Source organism: Ambystoma mexicanum, chromosome 3q (genome assembly GCF_040938575.1).
Source record: "Ambystoma mexicanum isolate Mex_15411 chromosome 3q, UKY_AmexF1_1, whole genome shotgun sequence".
In the NCBI taxonomy this organism is placed as follows: Eukaryota; Metazoa; Chordata; class Amphibia; order Caudata; family Ambystomatidae; genus Ambystoma; species Ambystoma mexicanum.
This window is the reverse complement of record NC_090926.1, coordinates 1,064,448,286-1,064,471,587: the sequence shown is the minus strand read 5'-3', so window position 1 is coordinate 1,064,471,587 and position 23,302 is coordinate 1,064,448,286. Positions and strand designations below refer to the sequence as shown.

Here is a 23,302-nt window from a genome sequence, read left to right as displayed (position 1 = left end):
TGGCTGGCTGTTCTTGCAGGACAGCCACCCTGTTGTGTGAGTGACAGCTAGGCTGTGCATGAATGGGAGAAACCTGCATAAAATGCAAAGCTTCTGGAACCAAAGACAGTCGACCACTGGACAAAACATCTGACGAAGGAAACTGGAAGAAAAGCTTGCGGCACCCTCCTGGACCATTGAACTGCGCGGTGAAGCCCTGCTGCAATGCTGAAGCTCCTAACTCTGAATCTACTAAAGAAGCTCCACAACGGATGACTTCTTCCCTTGGTTTGGTGGGACCAACTATAACCCCAAGACGAACCTTGCTGGAGGAACTTCCCTGACTGGCTGTACTTCCGTGCTGCTGCTGGAACCAAGTGCCAGGGGTTGAGAAATCTGTAGTAGAGTGCATAGTCTTTAAGCTGGACCAGAGCTCCAGGAAGACCCTGACCCTCCTGAAACAGAACAAGCCTGAGTCACCTCAGCAGAGTGCTGGGCTCCAGAAGCGAGGGAAGCCCATCAAGTGTCCAAGATCCGCAGTGGTGCTATTTGCTGGTAGCTGAAACCGCGACGTACCGCTGAACTGAAAAGAGCCCGTAGCTGCCGCCGACCTTCAAACCGCAGTGCAGGAGTCCCCAGACGTCATCCCTCTTGTCCCCGCGACTGAGACTCAGGATCTGTAGGACTGCAACAGGAACAGAAGCCAGCTGGATCCTATTCTTCAAACCTATGGTACTGTGCTGACTAAGGGTTACTTACCTGTTTTGTCTGTAGCTTGCATTATCTCACTGGAGACTTGAAGTAGCTGCTTTTTGCAGAGTTGATCTCAGCTCTCTTTCACAAGCCTAACAGCTTGTGGACCCACAGTGATTTCATTACAAACTCTCTAAACTTTGTGCATGATTTTGTGCTATCTAAAGAAGTGCCTCAGAACTCTAGACTTTGTCCGAATTGACATTGGCTGTCCTGACTCCTGCAACCTCTTCTGACCCATTGACGTTGATTGTAACTGTCCGTCAAAGGTGGTGCATTGCTGGGAACTATCTAATATATAGACTTCATCGGGGGGATTGAAACGTATTCACATGCTTTGAGAACCTGTTAACCTTTTTCTTTCCCTAACCATTTCCTTTTCCATAAACTTAGAATTTCATCATGTACAAAAAGTGATATATAAATGGAAGTCACCTCAGGGTGTAGGAAGTGTATTGCCGGCATCTCTAAAGAGTATCTACTTGCTTATCTTAAATCTGAGGATGTGTTATGAAGTGTATTTGTTGCATATTGTCCTTTCCAGAGAAGGCTTATTTAAAGATCCCCTAGTGGATCTTAACGATGATTCCAATAAGTCAGGTATTGGTTATTATTATTATTATTATTAAAACTGACCGTTAACTAAATAAATAATTATTTTACTAGAAAACCTTGTGTATTGTAATTGTGAATCTCTGTTACATCTCTACAGCTCACATTTACCCCTCTTGAGATAAGTCTGGCTGCTCATTCACTCTACCAACTTGTGTAGTACAGACCTATACCATCCATGGGTAACCTAGTACCAAGAGGACAAGGCTCGGCTGGTCTGACATTCGTGTAGAAAAGTTAAATGGGTTAAAGAATATGTACTTTAGGCAACATGTAGGGTCTTTAAAGTCAGTAGGCCATAGAACAAAGCTGGGGAACTGAACCCCTGATATATATCTCTGATATTAAGCGTCTTGATTGCGTTGATCCAGGCTACTGTGTGCTTTCTGGTACGTTGTCTGTTTCAAGTTGGGAGAGCTGGCTTCATGGGATTCAGCCAACGATGTGCTTCAAAAAAGGGCAATGGCTAATTTCTTGAGGAAACCTGGGATAGGCAGATACTGTCGATTGTGCTTAGCTCTGAGGATTGACTCGGTCTTGCTTTGAGGAAAGCAGATGTTCAGCTTCCGTGGCACAACTGGAACCAAAAAAGCGATGCGGTTCAATACAGGGCAACTGATTGTGGCTCCGAACTTGGAACAGTTTGTGTAGCTTGAATCAGTTTGTTGCATGTCAAAGGCAACGTCGATGGGCCTTAGCAGCAGTTGGAAGTCCTACAGAGCACTGCTAGCAGCTTGACCATGCCAAGAGGGCCAAAAGCAACTTTATTTAGTCCTTGGAAAGCTGAGTCCTGAGGAAAGAGTCAGTCTTCTGCCCTTCCAAGCCAGGTACGCTTGCAGGGTTGCCTCTCGGCAGGAAGTCCTGGGAACCTGTTTCCAGCAGTTAGGCCTCTCCCCCTCCAGAAGTTGTTCAGGTGAGGGTCTGAACACTCCTTACGGTTCTTGTCTTCACCCTATGAGTGGGATTTTGCCAGCCTTTTACCTGAACAGCGCTCAAGTGAAAAGTCAGTTCTCGATGGCGCCAAGATTTTTCAAAGCAGATTTCCCCTAGTGGATCTTAACGATGATTCCAATAAGTCAGTGTATTGGTTAATTCTAAGCCGCCTGAAAGGGGCCAATATGCTATTATAAGAAGGGTTATTCATGGTGGCGACAATTCATCAGAGTGCTATGCCTGCAGGAAGTGAGTGATGGTGCTGATGAGGGGTGACTGTCACATCCAAGATGGCTGGCCCCTTCCCCAGTCTGTACATTCTCTCCCAGCTGCACAGCCCTTCTCCCACCCCCCTACACCCTCACTCCTTCACCTTAATGCCTCAGATCAAAAGGACTCCAGTTATTAACTCCTTCGTGTGACTTCCCCGTTATGTTGCAGATGCCCGTTTGAAGTCACCACCTCTCAGATGAGGTATGCCCTGTTCTCCTGGATAGGTGACAATGGTTCCCAGCAGAGAACAAAGGGCATTGTGGGCAGGTCTGGCACTTTGTCGTAGGTAAAACTCCAAGGCGGGGCCCACTACATATGTGGGTCTGCAGCTCACAGATGTCAAGTGAATAATACAAATACCAGCAGGTTGGTCTCGGGCAATTCCTCGTATGCCGTATTGAAATACTGCAGCAAGAGTACTCCTGAGATTAAATTGAAAAAACTATCACACCGGCCCTAAGAAGTCTACACTGGCTACCAGTAAAGTAAAGCCCTCTGCGTTGCCCATAAATCACTACATGGACAAGGAGCTAAATTCATCCAAACAAAAATCACCCGATACCAGCGGAGAGACTTAAGATCCAGCACCGAACTCCAAATAGAAACCTGACGCTAGAAAAAAACATTTCCGAGGACCTATTGCCTCTTCCTATCTCATTGCCAAACTACGCAGTTCGATCCCCCAAGGAAATGAGAATGACTGAAGACCACCTATCTTTCAGGAAAAGTCTGAAAACCCGACATTTCAGTCTGAGATAAACCCTGATCAACTACTCAATTAACGGACCGTACAATCCTTGCTTTTACAAACCATAAAGCAGGGATACATTTAGAATGGAAAACAATACACCACAAATGATGCAAAACCCACTTCTCTCCCACGCACCTAACCCACAACACATGCCCAGGGGGCTCGTACATGAACCCATCAAAATACGCAAACCCACATTGCTCTAACCAAGCTACACACCCATCTACGTCAGACACCAAACAAGTCAAACACTGGACTCCGCCCTTCTGGACACAACAAGCCCAGTACACAAAACAAAGCACAACCAGAAAGCTAACGCGTCCAGATGCCAGTTGTTCCCGGTTGGTCACGCATCAACACATGAGCACAACATCTTTCCTATTCCTCTCTCCATCACTAACCAATCCTACCCACTTTCACTTGCAGAGCCAGCCACGCCAGTACCTGGAGACCATGAAAATGGCAGCAGTGCGCCGTATATAAATCAGCCTAACATAACATACTGTAGTATTTAAAGCAACTGCAATGGGGGAAAATGCGTTCTTTGGAACAGTGAGTGCCAGTACTTTTAAAGGCAGCCAGTTTAAAGGTGAGTGGAAATGGCTTGGGTAGCTCAAAGAGTCGATGAATGGATGGCTGAGTGGATGAATAGGGTTGGATAGCAAGATGAATGTGTGAATTAAGGGGTGGATTGATGAGTGCGTAAATATGGTTTGGTGGGTTACCAAATGGATAGATTTTTCATGGCTTTTAGTTTGTGCTTGGCCCACGCAAGATTATATAGGTGGTTCATTGCTCACAGTATGGGTCCTACCTAGTAAGTGGCCTTAAGCCCTCAAAAAGCAGACCAGTCCCATCAGCACCTTTAGTGCAAGCACAGTGAAGGCAGAAATCTTGAGGGTTTGAAATGCTTAAATACCACTTTTACTTGAACTCCTAAACCCTGCCCGGTGAAAAGCAGTTTCTGTGCTGCGGTTGACTTTATTTTCTGCATGCAGCCATCTCTTTTTGCTTCTGGTCTGTGCCTCAACTTAGTAACTTTTGGGGCAAACAGATATCTTATGAGTGCAGTATTATACAGGACTAGTGATATTGAATGATATTTGAATGGCCATTTCTCAAAAGCTTATGTGGTAAGGCAGCTCTGGACTTTTGGGGGTTTGTTTTGTGGCAGGGCCTACCTAGACTTGAATTACTGAAGGTGCAGGTGAGTAGAGGTGCTTTTTTATTTTGGCTTCAAACCTGCACTGCGTCACTCTGTAGGATTGTCAGCTTGATGATATCTCTGATATTAGTTTTATGTAGGGACCTTCAGACTTGTTGAAGGAGCAGGTTACTGGGGTCTACTTCATTAGCTTGCCACCCATGTCATGTTATATCAGAAGGACTAAGTTAAAATCAGGCGTAAATAAGATTTATTTATATAGATCTATGTAGACTAGAACTACCGAAGGGGCAGTTGACTGGGGGCCAATTTAATCTGCCTGGAACCCATGCTTTCACTAACTTGAAATCAGTGTCAAAGTTCTTGTTTGTTTTTTTTGTTTTGAATATTTGAACAAATTATAGTTTTATGGGGGTTCATTATAGGATTGTATTGATACTGATATATATTTCAGTAGAGGTTCATATTGCTTTTATTATTTTGTGTAACCTAATGGATAAAGGTAGAGCAAATACACAACAATCCCCAGCGCAAGCAACAAAGAGGTCTTCTATGATTGTTCCCCTTGCAGGAGGTAAACATTTTGATAATTAGGGAGATTGTACAAGAGGGATTCCATCTGGGACAAATGCAGGATTTTGCTGTGTTAATTTAGAAGCTGAAAACCTGTTATCGAAGATGCTCCAAATTTGCCAGCCCAACCTAAACAAGTGAACTCTTGTACAAACTGCATTGAATTTTGCGGGAGAGAGTTAAACGAGCACAACAAACCGTTTTTCAGTTTATATCGGGGGAAATATAACTTAGCCTATCATGAATTTTCTAGGGCTGCAACACTATGGTCGTAATTTTTGTATCCTAGTTCAAGCCTGTGCCGTGCAAAAGTTGGTAGATTAAGAATCAACAGAACTTAAGAAACCCGGGGTTGTGTTGGGAAAGGAGTGTTAAGCAGAATGCACACATTTTACCGCACGTTGCTCCCATGGACTTTATTTTGCCATTAATGGGTTTGTGATTTGTTTTTGACCAGTCAGGGTAAATCTTAAGCCTGGCCTAGAGCACTGCTCTGTTTTTATGAGCTCTACCTTAATAGTCCTTATGACTCATGACAGAGGCACCCCTTAGTCGCCCAGAGAGTACCTGCTCTCTTAGTCGTAGAGTTAGGCTGTTGGTGGATTTTTTTGCGAGTGTAAAATGGTTCTACTAGGTGAAATCCATTTGATCTTGCTGCGTCATTTTTGATTCCCCACCCCCCCCTCTCCATTCATCAAGAATGCTGTAGTTGTTGGCCTTGAAGAGCCGGGGGGGGGCATGGGGTTCTTGAATGACTATCCATTGCCTCTCCTTGTGAGACGAGGGGGCCCATCTTTGGCCACTGGAGGCGTTTCCCAGGACTAGGGCCCGTAGTCTACCTTAAATCCGTTTTTTTTGCCTGACTGATGCGGATGGCTGCCTGGGACCGTGTGGATTAATCCCTTCGAGACCTAGCTCAGAATACATTTGTGTTATTGGCGGGATTGTCGGTCGATCATTGACTCGATTCACTCACTGAGGATAACGGCAGGACCCCACCACAACCTTTGCCCACTCATCTCCTCTACAGCTTGATGTCCTCGTTTCTAGCCACTGTTGGGCGGTAAGCACGATAAGGCCAACAAAGTACAGTAAAAATTAACGAGACTTTCTCGCTGCGAGTCCTGCAGCCATGCCCCAGAGACCATGGAGAGATACTATGAGGAGTCAGTATCCTGCCCAGCTGTGAAGGTGTCGGAAGACCCATAGACCCATCCTAAGGTCTGGCGACCAACCTTTGCTGCTGTCCCGGTGGAGGCCTGACTGGCTGATGATCTTTAGATGGCCTTCGTTGGTACTTCGCTCCTTGGAGTGGTGGGACCAACCATTCCAGGCCTTGCAAATTGCTAGCCCTGCAGGGCGGTTTTATTTACTTCACCTACTTACCCCAGAAAATGTATTAAAAGAAAATCAAGTTTTTTTTTTGTTAAATGGTGCATACCACTGGAGCAGGACATTTCAGTGCAGCCACTTCGCTGCATTTTTTATTAACATTGCTATTTTCATAGTGCAATTTTAATAAAATATTGAATTAGGGCTGTCGCGAACCCTGCCCTGCAGGGCTGGGTGACTTGTGTAACCGCAAGGCCATGGATCTCTTATCAATTTTGTTTGCACCAGTTACTTATATGAAGTTATACAAGCCTTGGTGCAACTGAACCTGATAAGACCTCCATAGCACAGTGGTTGGCTCTTTAGTCTTGCATCCCTGCAGGACTGGGTTCGAGATAGTAGCAAAATGAAGAAAAAAAAAATATTTCCCAATGAAAAAATTGTGCAGCCGTGCCGAAAAATGCTGCCGACCAAAAGGTGCCAGCACTGGACCAGTTGTCCAGGCCGTGCCAACTGCCCCGCGCCAAACTGCCTGTGCCGACAAGGGGTGTACCGCATGCAACTATTAATAAATAGCATGGCTGAAATGTTCGAGGGAGAGAAGACAAAGTTTTTTTTCTTTTCCCGAAAATAACTTTCCGTCCCTCCCCTGAACATTTCAACCTTTGCCCTTGCCCCCACAGCCCTACCTACCTTGCAGCACACTTCGCTGTGTGCTGCCGACTCGATATGTCCCTGCAACGCTTGTTCCCTTTCTCTTCTGTTATCAGGAACTGGCGCTGCAGAGTCCTTTTTTTTGTTTTTACTTTTGATGGGACTCGCTGCGGGGGACACCCCAGCAACCCACTCACAATATAGTGAACAAGGGTGCGGGGGACACTCCCGCAGCCCTTGCCACCGAATGGGGGATTTGGTCTAAATTTGGCCAAATCTCCCATTAGGTCCCCCTTTTTCTTTTTTTTTTCTTCTTTCCAGACTTTGACTTTTCGGACTTTTCCGTTGACAATATAGATGTCCAGTCCCCATATTTCTTCCACTTTTTTTTAGCTGGAGAGAGAGCAGCCAATGCAGTCTAAAGAAACTGGAGGAATTTCCCTGTTCTACTGGGAACATCACTATATCAAATCTTGATATGAAGGTAGGCATTTCTCACTCAACAATTTGGTTATAGCACTCCATTGGCTAGTGTACATTTTGAGGCCTGCTTGTGTGCATATGTGCTACCATGGACGGTGTGGCTATTTGGGTGGTCCAGTCTGAGGCCGTAGCAAGGCTGTTATAGGCTCTGAGGGATGTGTTTACGGCTATGGTGGTATGGCCAGCCTGGTAATATAAGAACTAGGCATGGGCAGTTGGCTGGGTTTCAGAGCGGGGGAGCGGGGTATTGGCATCAGGTGTAGGTTGTGGTGAAGTCATTGTGGTGTGGACAAGAATAGTATTGGAGACTTGAAGAACAGCGATGTCAATTCTGATCAGAAATGGCTTCCAATAACATATTTACACATGACGGAAGCATTCCCACCAAGGGTGCCTGTACAAAAGCATAGATGAGACCAGTTGTCAGCCAGAGTGTTTTAATAAAAACCAAAATAGTCCCTTTTATACTGGGGACATGTAAGAGAACATGTGACTTAAAAGGTAAAATTAACCTAAGGGGGCAAATGTTTCAAACTAAAGAGAAGTACTAATTAAACCTACAAAAATAGCATTATTAAGCATCACTGAAGGACAGATCAGATTGTTGCGTCCGATCTAGTGGCTAGTCTCTCTAAGCATGGCTAGGCGTACGTTGAGAAGGATAGGTAGAGCATCTGAAGTATGTTGTACCAGAGAGGATTTTGAGGACATAGCAACAAATGGTTGTGAAGCATTAATTAAACTTCCTTTTATAACCGGTTTAATACCAGAGACCAGTTTCTAAGCACAGGACTGGTATTCAAATGTGTTGCTCTGCATTGCCTTGCTTTCGAGAAAAACGTGCTGTCCCAGAGCTATCCTCTTGCCATAGTTCTGATTGCTTAAGGTCTGAAGGCATGGATAGCAGTAGGGTGCTCAGTTTGCTGAGGCATGATTTAGCTCTGAGGTACAGTTTGTTGTAGACAGTTCTTATAGGGCTCATTGTACATTCTGATGCGGGGATGGTCGTATGGGTGGGGGTGATGAGGTCTGAGGCATGTATTTGGGCCAAAGCGTAAGTTAAGGTTTGGGTGCAGGGACCACCACCCAATGTCCACACTTCTTTTGCAGGGCAAGGTACCACCTTTTAAGCAATGCCATGTGCTTTTATTAGCCATGTTGTAAAGTTGGTGTATTCGGCCCATCCCACAAGTACACTTTTCCCTCCTAAATGCCAGGCCAGCAAACCCCAAAAGTGGAGAAAAGACCTGCCCTCTTCAGACATTTGGCAGATGACACCGATCTCCTATGCACATCATTTCTAAATCAAACTAGCCAGTATGGTGCCCCACAATGGCACCCGTTCTTCATTAACTGAGTGTTATTTTGATTTAATGAACAATGTGATGCTAAAACATTGTTTTCTTTTAGTGTTACATCAGCTCTTTAACTCTACTCCCCCCTCTCCCCGCCACCCGCGCACGCCCAGAGCTCGAGGGAAATCTCCAACCATGGCATCTTGACACATTTTCAGTAAATATTGTGCTTTTCCATGCCACTGTCATGGGGCATGAAGCCTGATCAGCTGGTTTTTAAGTGGTGCGCTTGGTATTTCAAAAGCCTGTGGAATGTGGTTAAGAGGTGAGGTCGCTGTCACTCTTGTGTTGCGTTAATTGAACATTGCCTGACCTAATTTTACTTTAATCTAGGATTTATATTGTGCTAGATTCAAGTAGCATGTAAGAAGGTTTCTTCTATCTTGGTGAGAGTCTCTGCGGTGAAGGGTTTTGCAGCGTTGTGTGGATGCTAGCACAGGAGGTTATGAAGGCAGACCTGGCATCATTTTGTTAGGAAGTAATGTCAAGCAGGCATGCTTAGGGTGGGTGTAATTGTCAGCAATTATTCAACTAGAGGGGCTGTCTAAGTAATCTCATGGCCGATCAGTGGTAAACCTTTCAAGTTGCAAGCTATCTGTTTGTGTGGGCCGCAGACCTAAACTGGCTGTTGTGACGTGAGCTCACTATGAGCGCAGCCATGCCCAAGTGGTTTAAACTGACTTAGCCTGGTCTTCTGCCACATACCTACCTCAAGGCAGGAAGCCTTCTGCTTCGACAGTGGTGGGTCAATGCCATTTTGCACGCCAGGAGCTGTCACCAAAAAGCCACCATACTCAACATCCCAGGGGGTGAATTTTACAGGGCGAGAAAAAACTGTTCTAAAGATGCAGACTATGAAGACATTAGAGAGAATTCAGACCTTGTACTTTCTTTAAAATTCCACTAGACTTGCAGGTCGACTAACTTAGTTTACCCACTCGACCGAAGAGAAATGCATTAGACCCATGAAAACAAACTTAAATCTGCTTTCTGTAAAATGGTGCATGCCAGCGCAATCCTAATTTAGTTTGGGGCACTGCTGCCACATAGAGATCAGCCCTGTACAGTGAACTTTTTGACATTTGCTGCAAACAAAGTACATTTTAAATAAGTTTCAACCATCCCTTGCAAATGGTACTGGCCCTTCTTAAAATCTACTCAACTATGTGAGTGGGCGAAAATGAACCCTGGATGAGTGTATGTAAACGGTTAGCTGCATGAATGAACAGAAATAGATATGATAAAAAGGCGCTGCAAGGTTTGGCCAACTCTCTAATTCAGGTGCTAATGTATAATGTAATCCTATTTGTAGAGCCAAATGAGCTCTGGAGGCCAACTACAGTGATTGTAGTGCAGCTGATATATAGATGTACAGACTGGATGGAACTGTTGATCACTGCTATGCGTAAACATCTAGTTAGCTTAGTCTTCATTCTGTAGGAGGAAAGTAAGAGACTAGGCAGAGTGGGTAGTCTAGCAGGCAGAGAATGAGTAAAAATAGGTGGAATATTGTAGTTGGCACTTTCATGGTAGCTGTTATAAAGCAACAGTGCGATAAGACAGAATGTCAAGGAGTGCGGGATCAGCTAATGAGTTGAGCACCAGTTGCAAGCTGCATGTAACTAACAGGTTGGTTTTGCCATCAAAAGCATTTCTGCTATTCATGTACGTTTTCAAAAGTGTCCACTTGTCAATATGCCTCTTCCCCAACAAAATGAAATCTAGCTGACACTGATATTTAGATACTTACCTACACTTTACTGTAAACCATGGAGACTTTACAGTGTTTTACAGTCTCAGTGCTGCAATTATGAATTATGTAACACATTACATTTTTAGAAATGGAATTAAATGACTGCGTTTAATAAAGTAAAGTTAGCACATACTTGTCTTTGGCAGACAGGATACCGTTAGTTTAATAAAGCGATCATCCCAATTACTTCTGGTTTGCAATTATTTGAAAAAGAGAAAAAAATATTTCTTGCATACTCCAACGGGCCTTTGGCACACGAGTAGAGGAGGCTGCTGCACTCTGCATCTCCATTAGCCCTTTTTGAATTTGCAGTGAAAAGAGGGTGGAAGGGAGCCCTGAATGCAAGCGAGAAATGCAGGGCGAGATGTGCTTTCATTGAACAGGGTAACTTAAATGGATGCATTTGCTATACAAGTGCCAATTTAATTAGCAAACCTACAGAATTACATATCAAATTTCTACACAGCACTGCTTATTTTATGCCTTGCCAGGTATAGAGCTGGTATTGTGTGAATTATTATTTTTTTTTTCTATTAATCTATTTCTCTGTTATCCTGCTCCACCTCCTCCCAGGTTGGAAAAGGCCAGGTTGGAAAAAAGCTGGCTCTAAAAGATAGTTCCTTTTAAGAATTTGAAAATGATGGGACTACATTGCACGCATCCCAAAAAGAAAGGCGAGCTGTTTTCACAATAGATGGACATTCTTTGTCGGTACCAAGCTTGGTGCCAGCTTCTCCAAAGAGACATAAAAGAAGGAAATCTTCTAAGGACAGATGCAGCATCTGTCCCGGAAAGTAAAAATTAGCATGTTGGCCTCCTTTCGGACTCTGGAGGTTTTGATTTGTCAAAACACTTCAGTGCCACCTTAAGAATGTGTTGGCACTCCAGTGAGACCCAAGACTCCAGAGGAGAGTTTGGATGAACCAACTAAATCGATAAGTGTTTACAAATATATACGGATCTATACCTGTTGTGTTCAACATTTACAATTCTGCTCAACAATCGGCTAGAATGGACTATCTCCTTTGAGACTAGAAGAAATCGAAGGCGAAAAATCAGATATGGCTAAAGATATTACTAATGCAGTCCAGAAGACTGTTCTCTGAACTGTTTCTCGAAGTCTTAGCCCAACGTATAAAGGATAAAATGGGGTCTCCTAAACCTCCTCAAGGAGCGCCTCCCAAGGAGCCAACTCCATTACGAGCACCAGTTACAGTTGGAGAGGGTGTTGCCTCTCCTAGCAAGAAACAAAAGGTGACGAAGGACCCGGATTCTGAGTCAGATGACGATAATTAATTTGTTTCTCCTAGAAAAGCTTTCCATGACATTGTGTCAAAGGCCATGCAGGCCTTGGAGATTATGCAGAAGACAAACCTGAGACTGCAGGTTTTTTGGAGGAAAATTCCTTCTCAACAAACCAAGTCTCCATTGCCTATGGAACTGTTCGTCCTGGAACAGGCATTAAGTCATTTGGGTAAACCACATTCTGATCCTCATGTATCCAAAGCTTTGGATGCTGAATACCAGGTCCCTTAAAAAGGAACCCTTTGTTCTGATGGGGAAATATACCTGCACAGTCTTCCTTAGTCTGTGCAGCTTTAGGTACTAAGGAGCATACATCTCCAGTAGTAGGAAATATTGTGAAATTCCTACATCAATGGGAGAAATCGCACAAGATAATTGGGTATTGAACATCATTCGCCAAGGTTACTCTCTGGCCCTTCTGCTACACCATCATCTTCACCAGAAAAATAAGTCACGGGGTTGGGGAGGGGGGTGTTCTACTTCTGCTATTTAGAATTCCAAAAAAGAATATAGGTAGAATAGTCCGATATTGGATCTTTTTGCTCTGAATCAATTTCTGCTTGTGGAAACTCTTTACATTCAAACGACACTACAGAACAGTGACTGGATGGCATCCCTAGATCTTCAAAATGTGTATTTCCACATACCTATTTTGAAGGAACACCAACAATACCTGAGGTTTACCATATGGAAGCTGCATTACCAATACACCTGTATCCCTTTCGGGCTGAGTTCGGCTCTTAAGATTTTTACCCAAGGCCAGGGTGTTGTAGCAGCTTGGTTGAGGAAGGTTAATCTCTTCCAGGTATGGATGGAGTGGCTGTTTAAAAGCACAATCCCCGAAACCAGTGTTGCAGAAGGTGCCGCTTACGTACATCCCATTGCACAACTCTAGGCTTCTCTATAAATGTGGCTATGTCAAAATTAATCCCATCTCAAATTATTCAATTAATTGGAGCAGTAATGGATACTAGTCTAAGAAAGCTCTTGCTGCCTTTAGACAGGTTCTCAACACTTCAAGTAATTGGTTTTCATGATGCATCAGTCTGTCGTCCTGGTGTTACCAAAGGTTCTTGGGGCTAATGGCATCTTGCATCCATCTGGTATCCTTATCAAGACTTTGAATGAGAACTATTCAATGGCAACTTGCCAGCAATTGGAAACGGCGTCAGAGCCTCAGAGCACAGAGATTCCAGTGCCAAATCATATTCACGAATCTCTAATTTGATGGAACTATTCGCTAAATCTGTTGGTTGAATTTCTCCTTCAATCCCCTCTACATCAAGTTGTGTTCACAATAGACTAGCCAGAGTTTGGCTGGTGGGGTAGGGGTGGGGGGAATTCGCTTGTATGCAAGGAAAGGCCATATAAATCTTCTGGAGCTGAAAGCAATTTTTGGATGCCCTAACTCTGTAAAGTGTCAACAGTTCAAGTTGTAAGCTACTAGCCAGACACAAAGACACTTACCCACTCAGTCTTCCACATACACACAGGACACCATGTCTTACTCTCTAAGCAATTACCCCAAGCCAATGGCTAGTGTAGTGTACATTTTGCAGCCCAACCATGTAATGTTTTATTTTTCATTACAACTGGTTAGTGTTATTTTTTTTGGGGGTTATCTATAGGACCAGCTGCACCTGTCCACCAGCATTCTCCACTCTTTGATTGAAGCCTGAATGCTCTGCCATATACCCATAGATTTCCAGCTATTTTTGGAGCCCTCTCTTTCCCATAGTAAGAATGTCCTCACACTACTCTCTAGAGGGGTGGGAAAAAAAATAATTAACACAGTAGCAAATTAGTTGAGTGTGGTAGATGTGCCATTAAATAGGAAATTTGTTTTTGGGCGGGGGGGGGGGTTTGTGGGAGGTCTTAATCGGAGAGCCTTACTAAAAGTGATTCTGTACTAAATAGCCACTGGTGAAGCAGGGCTCGCAAAATCTACTAGCCCACTAGCATTGGCGAGTAGTTTATCAAGGGTGAATACCATTCTCGTGATACCCTACCTTGCTAGCGAGTATAGGGATGTTGGGAATTTATTTTTCATTTTAATGGCAAATAAAGACCTCACTGTGCATGATTGACAGCATTGCAGTAAATATGAAGTGTACTAATGGCGATATGTACCATTTTACAAAAAGCATTGGTACATATTTTGTCACCAGTCCCCTTGGGGCAAGTGCATTTCTCTTAGATCGAGTGTGTAAACTAAGGAACTTGCCCTCCAGTCTAATGGGATTTTTAATAATGTGCTAGGCCTGTGAAGTTATGAATTAGCTCTTGGTAGTATTGCTGCTAGTGGTGACACTTTTCCTCACATTTTAGAGATGGCCGAACACGAGCCAACTGTAGAGCAGCTGGCACAGATTGCAGCAGAGAATGAGGAAGATGAACATTCTGTCAACTACAAACCGCCCGCTCAGAAAAGCATCCAGGAGATCCAAGAGCTTGACAGGGAGGATGAGAGTCTCCGCAAGTATAAGGAAGCTCTCCTGGGGTGTGTGCCGGAAAAAATAGGTGAGTGTCTTTGTTGCATACAACCTTTCCATCTGCTCCTAACCCTCAATCTTCTACTTTAAGATGCCTAAAGAGAATAATGTTAATGCATGTGTTGAGTTCAATGGGTGCCATTCAGAGTGGCAAAAAGGCTTACCTTGGACCTAGCTTACCACCCTATTTCTATTTTTACATTTCATTTATCCCATCCTGTTTACCACTTTAAGCATTTAGTTTGTGTACTATTCCATAACTCTGCCGCTTTTACTTGTTTTGGCTTTTCATTGCTTTATCACCTAGTTGTACTTTGTTCTAATGTTTTCCCTTGTACTTACCTCTCCAGTGACTTGATTGTATAATGTATTAAGCCTCTTCTTTAAAGTTGTTAGTCCTAATCTGTTTGATCTGTTTTTAGATCCAAATGCTAAGAATGTAGTGGTGACCAAACTCACCCTTTTATGCAGTTCCGCTCCAGGTCCTTTGGAGCTTGATCTTACAGGTAAGACCTGAACAGTCTGTGCTCGCATGATGCACGCTAGGTGAGTTTTAGGAAATGCTCTGAACTTGCTGTGTGATTTACATGTGTATGTATGCTCCCACTGACACATCATAACTCTCTCGAAAGAAAAATTGGTTCTATGTGAAATGACATGTTTTTTTAAAGGTCTAGAGAGAGACCTATACTTTAATTTTTTTAATTATTTCTTATTTTATCGGGAAAACGTCATTGTAAAGGTCCTTTTTCTCTTGAGACCTTTTAAAAAGTGGTTTCCTTTTTAAAAAAAAAAATAAATAATATTCGATGGGGTGGTTTCCCTTCACTGTAGGAAGGGTGTTCATTTTACAGTTGAGGAATGGTTCTTTTTGTTAACATGCAACCCATGTTCACAAATGTTGTATGACTTTTACTCAGGATGTTTCTCCAGTGTGGTGCCCATCACTTCAGACAGGATATCTAGTGTGCCGTTCCAATAATTAGCCAGTCGGGGGCCTCCCCAAAGCATATGTAGGTAATCTGCTGATGCAGTGTGGCATCTGGGACATTATTGCTCTGATGGCAGGGGCATTTAAACCTGAAATTGAAAGAGACCCTCTTAGTGTGAGCACACATGTGGGACCATTGGGTCCATTGGGCATCCGAGAGTTCTAGATCCATTTCCTTGGATCCGCAGGTTCCTGCTTGCGAGGGGGTTTGGGGGGAAATCGTGTTTTCCAGTATCATTCTGTAATGGGAAGATGGTATGTGTCTACAGTCCCCGGAGTTTGCTATATACACCAGTATAAGTGTTTTAGCAGGTTCACTGGAGTAAGCGGGCCATCGGGATGACGCAGCGGTGCCGATTCTGTAGTACTGAAATAGTTCTCCCCCTGTACTCGCATGTCCAGGTTGCCAGGTCTGTGCTGTAATAAATTCCCCGTTGGGTAAAAGGTCTGCCAGCACCCTGTATCCCAACCCCTCCCACTTTGCCTGGAATGACTTGTCCCATAGTGGTTTAAGCTCTGGGAAATGCCAGAGCGGTAGCCACCGGTTGAACGAAGGTGGGGGGAGAATTGTGCCTGCGCAGCCAACCAATAGATTTCCAGATGCAGTGCCGAGAACCCACCCTTCTCATATGGGGGTGTTGGTTCCACCCATTTCTATTGGATCGCCCCAGAAAGTGGGCGAGGATGGAGTGAAGTATGGTTTTCCGGGCCAGATTGGGACATTAGTGAAGATATACAGTAACTTGGGTAGTAGTGTCATTTTGATTAGGGAGAGTTTGGCTGCTGTGGAGAGATGGAGGGATTGCCATTTTTGCGTTTTATGTACAATTACCGCGCTGCCGGAATCGTATTTGTCCTTTAGTAACGTACCACATGTTCTAGACACCATCACCCCCAGGTATTTGATGTGCTTAGGTGCCCATCGCAAGGGGAAGGGACCCTGATTTCATGAGTGTTATCCGTGAGCGGAACTATTTTAGATTTCGAGAGGCTAATAGTAAAGCCAGCGAATTCCCCAATATGTACTATATCGTGTAGAATGGGGTCCAGGTTAATGTGGGGGTCCCGACATATAGCAACACATCATCGGAGTACAGTGATATTATCTCCGGCGTTCTCGTTGGGCATATACCCCGTTGTCTGTGGCGTTCTCAGATAAAGTCCGCCATGGGTTCAATGGCCAGAGCAATCATTATGGGGGAGAAGGGGCAGCCCTGTTGGGTGCCTCTGCCCAGCTGAAATTATTCAGATAAACAGGAGTTAAGTACTCTAGCTACTGGTTGTGTGTGTATATAGTAATTTGATGTACAGTATCATGTTTAGCCCGATTTCCCCCATCTTTTCCAGAGCCACCCACAGGAATCCCCACTAAACCATATCGAAGGCCATGGGTGTCCATTCCGGCCATGACATTGAATAGCCTCCTAATATTTAGTGAGGTCGATCCTCCGGGAATTAACATGGCTTGGTCTGGGTGGACCAAGTGCAGCATCGGGGGCAGTCAGCTGTTTGCCAATACTTTAGCAAATATTTTGATATCTCAGTTCATAAGCGATAAGGGCCTGTAGGAGCCACATTGGTTACCAGGCTTGTCTTGTTTGAGGAGTAGCGTGATTACGGCCTCACGTAGATAGGCCGTCCGGGCCTGGGGCTTTTCCCTTTGGGCAAATTGGAGATTACACAGGATTTCTTCAAGGGTGATGTGGTTGTCAAGCGCCATCCGCGATTTGGAGTTGAAGCATGACAGTGGAATGCCCTCACACAGTGCATGAATGGCATGATTGCTTCGAGGCGGCCCTGTGGTATATAGCTTTTTGTAGCATCAGCATCTGTCCACTTAACATTGCCCTCCACATCGAGAATAGTCTACCTGGGACCGCTTTCCCCTCCTCCCACACCAGCCTTGCCAGCGTTTTCCCAGGTCTGTCTCCTTGCCTGTATTTCTTGGCCACCACAGAGGGTAGGGAGGGGTTAAATAGCGCACCTCCTTCAACGCGTGTGCTTCAAATGTATCGAGTTCTGACTGTATTTGCAGTAGGAAGTGGGGGCTAGGGGACTGAGTATTCAGTCTCCAGTTTCTTGAGGGTCGCTTCTGATCTCTCTAGGTCCCTTCGTATGCACTTGAGCACCCCCGGCTACCCTGGATATCGCCACCCCCCTAATATAAACCTTGAAAGCCTGCCACCTGCCACGTACTGGCAGGGAAGTTCTCAATGGCTGCCTTAATTCACATACAATGTCGTCCAGCGCAGCTGACTTGAACCTCCATATGTGACTATTATGTCTGCCACCCAACTGTAGCGTCAAGGATACCGGGGAGTGATCGGAGTGTGTGCGGGGTCTAATGTCTGTGTCCCTGATTTTACCCATCAATGAGCCTGTATAATGACAGAAGAATAAAGTCTAGTCCCTGGCCAGTGGGTGCATGATCCGCCATGGGTCGCAGAGGCCTAGTGTCTCTATCATGGAGTGCAGCCGCCGGGCGGCTCTGGGCTGGGGTCTGGGCATATGGTTGGTTCTGTTGATGAGCGACTTATCAGGTTCATTTACCTCCCCTCCCAGAGCACAGGTAAACCCACGTATGTAGAGAACAGCCTCTCCAACTTGTCAAAGAATTCGGGGAGCCAATGTTCGGGCAATATGTATTAACAAGGATCATTTCAGTGCCTTCCATTATGCAGTGAAGCACTACATATCTCCCATCAGGGTTTATGAGCTTTTTTCCCCCACAAAGCGTAAATTCTTGTGTACGAGTGTCATGACCCCCCCCCCCCCCTAGATTGGGAGAAGAAGGTGGTGTAGAATCTGTTCTTCCCCCATGTAGGGGCCATGCTGCGACAGACACCCTCCCTGGCATGTGTTTCTTGTAAAAGAAACATGTTTTGCTTGGTGTCGCTGTGCGTATGACGGTATCTTGCGTATCTTGACAAAGTTGCCCAGTCTCGGGACATTTCCAGCTCAGTATTTTAAGCTGCTGTGCCATGCTTGATGTGAGTCAATCACTTTAACTTGATGCAGTGTATTCGCGCAGTGTCATGTATTTTGAGATTGTACTCAATTGCCAATTGTTTCAGTTTTTACTCCCCTGTTTCCCCAACAGGTGCAACGGGCGCTCGAACTTCCACCGGGTTGTGGCTTAATAACGCTGTCCGTCCCCACTCCCCCAATGCTATTCCCAACCTAGCAGTGCCTCTACCCATCCCTCCCCCACCAACAGACTCGCCCCTGGTCCGGGGACCAGGGGTGCATTTAACCTGTAACACACACATAGCAACTGCAAAGGGGTGCGCTGTTGCCGCACAGCCTTAAGTGTTGTAGTTGGGGCGCGTTACCTGTATGTGTAGCATGGCGAGGCAGCAATTGCACCAAGGCGCTACCATCGACTCATATTTCGTCAGTGATACATGGATAAGGACCAAAACACACACACCCCACACCGTCAGTCCGATTGGTGTCCTTCAATCGGATCAACAGCTGTATCTTCCAGGGGTATCTGTGCTTCTATACATTTCACAGCCTCGCTCGGGACCGTGAAGAAATAGTTTGCCCCTGAAGTGGAGCTTCAGACACACCGGGAACAGCATTGCATATTGGATGTTTCGCTCCCTGAGCATTTTCTTAACGCCAATAAATTGGCGTCTTTATATTTATAGATGATCGACAAATCAGGGAAGATCCGGATGGTCTGGGAGCCCAGCCTCAATTCCTTCTTCTCTCAGGCTACGCGGAGAATATGATCCCTATCGCGGTAACTTAATATCGTAGCGATTATGGGCCTAGGAAAGTCTCCCGGTTTGGGCCAAGGTAGCCAGTATGGTAGGCCCGCTCTACCGCAAAAAAAGGGGGGGGGGGAGTCTGGGCTCCCAATGATAATGATGCGTTATTTATATAGTGCCTTTATCCAAAGCGCTTTACAGAGCACATATTTACATACAATATCACCAAACCGAAATTGGTACTCATTTATCGACCTTGTAAGAATGAAAGACTGAGTTGGCCTTGCCGGTATCCGAACCTGTGACCTGCACATCACACTCAGATCGCAGCAGCGAGCGCTCAACCCGCTGAGCTATCTTATCGATGGCCAGCTCCGTTTTCCCATGTGAGTTAGTTTTCGGGGATCCCGACTATCCAAATGTTTCTCCGTGAGCAGGACTCGAGGTCATCACGCTTGTTTACGTATTGCATGTCCTTGGTCAGGGTGGCAACAGTATCCTGGAGTGCGTGCAAGCTATCTTCATTGGCACCAATTCTGGTCTCTGCCTCTGTAATCCGTGCATCCCTCTCATTTGAGATCTCATAGAGGCCACGTTGCCGTGATCGAGTTTTTCATGAACGGCCGCAAACCCTTTCGCCATAGTCTTCAATCATGCTGGTTAGGTCCGGGGGGAGGGGGGAGGGGGGAACCAGGATTTGGTGGGGGTTTCCAGTTGGAGTTGGGACGAGTGTCCTTGTTCAGGTCTGGGTGTCTCGTGAATTTACCCATGGCTCCGGATTTCATTCCACCCCGGCGCACTTGGGCATGTCTGGTGTATAGCAGGCCCGCCTATGGTGTGAGGGAGGTCTCAGACCAATGTGTGTGGTCTCACAATACCTGGTCCGCCCCCGCTGATGGGCGCATCTGTCGCTATGGCAGAAGAGCTGTAGTGGAACGTCCCGTGCTTTTCGGTGCACCTGCCAGCTGGTGCCTCCCCCTCACCCATCCCGGGACCAGATTATGATACAGAGCCATAGCTTGTGCTCAGTATGACCGGGCTGAGACGAGCATACTGTCCCTTATTAACAGACTCGTCGAGTTTTGGTGCTTGGTATAGAGGGGTGAGGCCCGGTGGTGCGTGCACCCCCACTGAGGCAGTGGGGGTGCCGGAGGGCAGGGTAGAGGCAGCCAAATGGATACTGGTGTGTACACCCTACACGTATTCCCATGTGTGTTTTGCCTCCTGAAGCGCTGTAGCAGAGGCAGGGCTGGTTCACTTAGTGCCCTGAGGTATCAGTTGCCAGGTGCTTTAGAAGTCCGCCATACAAGCAGGAGCAATTCAATGTCCCATCACGAGTTGTGGGCTAATGGGCTAATGTAATAATGCAGGGCGGCAGGGTCCACTATGTCCCTGCATGTACAGGGAGCTGCAGCATGAGGCCCCCTGCTCCCAGTGCAGTAGGCCAGACGTGGTGTGCCTCTTTGTAGGAGGGGGAAGTGATGTCATGTCCCCCAGCAAGGGCTTGGTATATTCACCTTGCTGGAGGAGAAGTTGTATGCATTTAACACCCCGTGAGCATTCCCGGATCAAGGCAAATTGGGGATGGCTGTTCTGTGCCCTAAGTGCTCCTCACCAGGCGGACCCCGCTACAGGCTTCATAATGCTCCGCCTCTGTTGGGTGTCCATCTCGTCTCCACATGATGATCCACCACAGGCTGGGGCTCGCGGAACGGGAGGCAGCACAGATCAGCTTGTCTCCTCGTTGCTGTGCCTTCCCAGGCAGTGTAGCTGGAGCGCCGCATCCACTGTGGTCGGCTTCTCAGGAGCACGGCCACCAGCACCTTCGATCAGCGCACAGCTTGCAAACACGCTAGCTGAGCTATGGCACCCCGTCGCAGCTCGGCTTCACTGGCACCCACAGGGCTGCGGATGTCGACCAGCAAAAGGGGGGGGCGCCAGATGGTAGCCGGTGGCCCCAAAGCTGCGCCGGCTTCCCCAGCAGAGAGTTGAAATGAGAGCAAGGCGGCCCTTGTAGTCCTCACTTCTCACATGGGTCTATTTACGCACATAGCCGAGGAAAGCTCGGCTCGGCACCCATGGCTTCCCAGCCCCTGCAACTCTGTCCAGTGTGTCAAGGATATTCCTCCAGCCTGGACTCAGAATATCGGCGGATTCGGAGGTTGTGGAACGCCGCCTTATCAACCGTGGTGCAGAGCATTACACTAAGCACCCATTACGTTAGGCTGCTCAACAGCACCCCCTCTGCTTCCCTCAATTTTGAACCCTGATCAATTTAAATGACTTCCCATCACTACCCGTTTCAGCTGATGTGATGGAAGCCACTATCCTCCTGAGGTGCTACCTTAACGTTTTATTCTCAAACAGGCAAAGCATGTCGTTTTTTTTTAATCTTCTCCGCCTTCATCTCAGCGAGGGTTAATCTAGGCTAAGAGCAAATGTCGTGGAGCACCATAGAGATGGGTACTATTTTACCATTGATTGATGTAATTGTATTTGTACAAGCAAACACTTGTTCTTGGTTTCATCCTTTCTGCTGAGTCATGTTGTTCTGTGAACTGCCCCCACTCTTCCGTGAACTATCACCGTGGGCCATGTATCTGAGCTTTCTATCGAGTATACCTCCCACACCTTCCTCAGCCAGTCCCCTTTCTCTGGCACTAATGGCCTCTGCACATTCTGTGCCACTACAATCCTTCCTGCTCAGAGAAGGCCTTCCCACATTCTAGGCAATCTGTACGAATCATAACCCACAGGTGGTACACCCAAAAGCACTGTTGGATGTTCCAGTGATATCGGGATCCCAGTTACTTCCTTAATCCAACTGAGCTGTTTGGCCCCCAGAAAATTTGAATGAGGACACCTCCACCACGTATGGATTAACATACCCACTCCTCACAACCAAGTCCATGTGCCAGCCATTGGGAATCTTATTGTCCTCTATGGTATGTGTTGAAAGATTCTCCAGTAAACCCACTTTATAGGTTTTGTTCCATAGCTTTTTAGGCACTGGTGCTCCAGCCAACTGTTCTAATGCTTATTGAATTCTCTCCTACTCTTCATGCGGGGCCACAACAGGGACTGGTATAATTTAGAGATGATACCCTTTCTAACGTCCGTGGTTGCAAAGACTATCTCAAAAGGGGTGTGATCCCTCACCAAATCCGCTGCTCACTCCAGGTCCATCGCAATCCCTTCAGCCGAATGTATTTAAAAAAAAAAATTCTGCTTTCCCAACGTGTCTTGTCACCTTCATATTCCTTAAATTTGCCTCCTTTCAGCAGATGTGCTCCCCTTTCCAATCCCAGGTCAGACCAATGCTTTGCCTGTCCTCCCCCTCCGACCACCTGGAAATTCCTAGTACCGAGCCTGAAAGGGTGTCCCCACACCAAGCTCAACGGAGAGGACCATGTGGCTGGTTCCCTATTCTCCTTTCCTTCGGAATTTGACCATAACCCCAACAGTACTCCCAATATTGGAAGGTCACAGGCTTCCACTGGGATCGGTCTATGGATAATCACTCCTTTTTTTGAGAAAGTTCAGTAATTTCCAAGATCCTCCGACATATGCTCTAAAATAACTCTCAATTGGGCGGCAATAAAATACTGAGAGAAATTGGGGTATTCTTTCCTCCCCCAAACCCCCGCCTTCATGCGTTTCGGCAGGCAGAGTCTCCCTTGTTATCCTTGCTTTTTTCTGCCAGACAATGTTGAGTCATATTTTCAACCTCCTTGAGGAAACCCTCGGGGGATGGGGGCTGGCGGCGGGGTTTCTCAGTGAGTAGTCTGAAGCATCTGAAATAGGAATAAAAAACTCAGGAGCACATTCATTTTCACCACTGTCATCTTCCCTGTCAGTGTCAACTCTGACCACAAGTCACCTCCCCCAATGGAAGAAGAAAGGATTTGGAATAGTTGATTTTCAGTCCGGTAAACCTCCCATGTCACGAACACCTTAATCAATGTAGTCAGTGAGCCCTACTCGTCCTTAAGGTAGTACAAAACACACCTGCTAATAGGAACAGCTTGAATTCAACCCCATCTACCCCTATACCTCTAGTCCCGGGAGGATAGCTCGGGGGCAATGTGCTTGCCTTGAAAGCAAGACGACACAGAGCAACACAGGTTCGGAGTTGACTGTATTTCTGCTGCCAGTTTATCTATAACCAGGGCAAAAAGGAGA

The 23,302-nt window shown here is 46.0% G+C and overlaps 1 protein-coding gene across 1 annotated transcript in view; it reads left to right on the top strand.

The window, feature by feature from the left end:
- ARHGDIA (Rho GDP dissociation inhibitor alpha) overlaps positions 1 to 23,302 on the top strand; it is an 89,866-nt gene that overhangs the window by 6,772 nt on the left and 59,792 nt on the right. Inside the window, exons 2-3 of the mRNA XM_069655294.1 lie at positions 14,250 to 14,441; positions 14,836 to 14,919. Coding sequence (XP_069511395.1) covers positions 14,252 to 14,441; positions 14,836 to 14,919 — 274 coding nt within the window. The 5' untranslated portion in view covers positions 14,250 to 14,251. The remainder of the gene's footprint in view (positions 1 to 14,249; positions 14,442 to 14,835; positions 14,920 to 23,302) is intronic.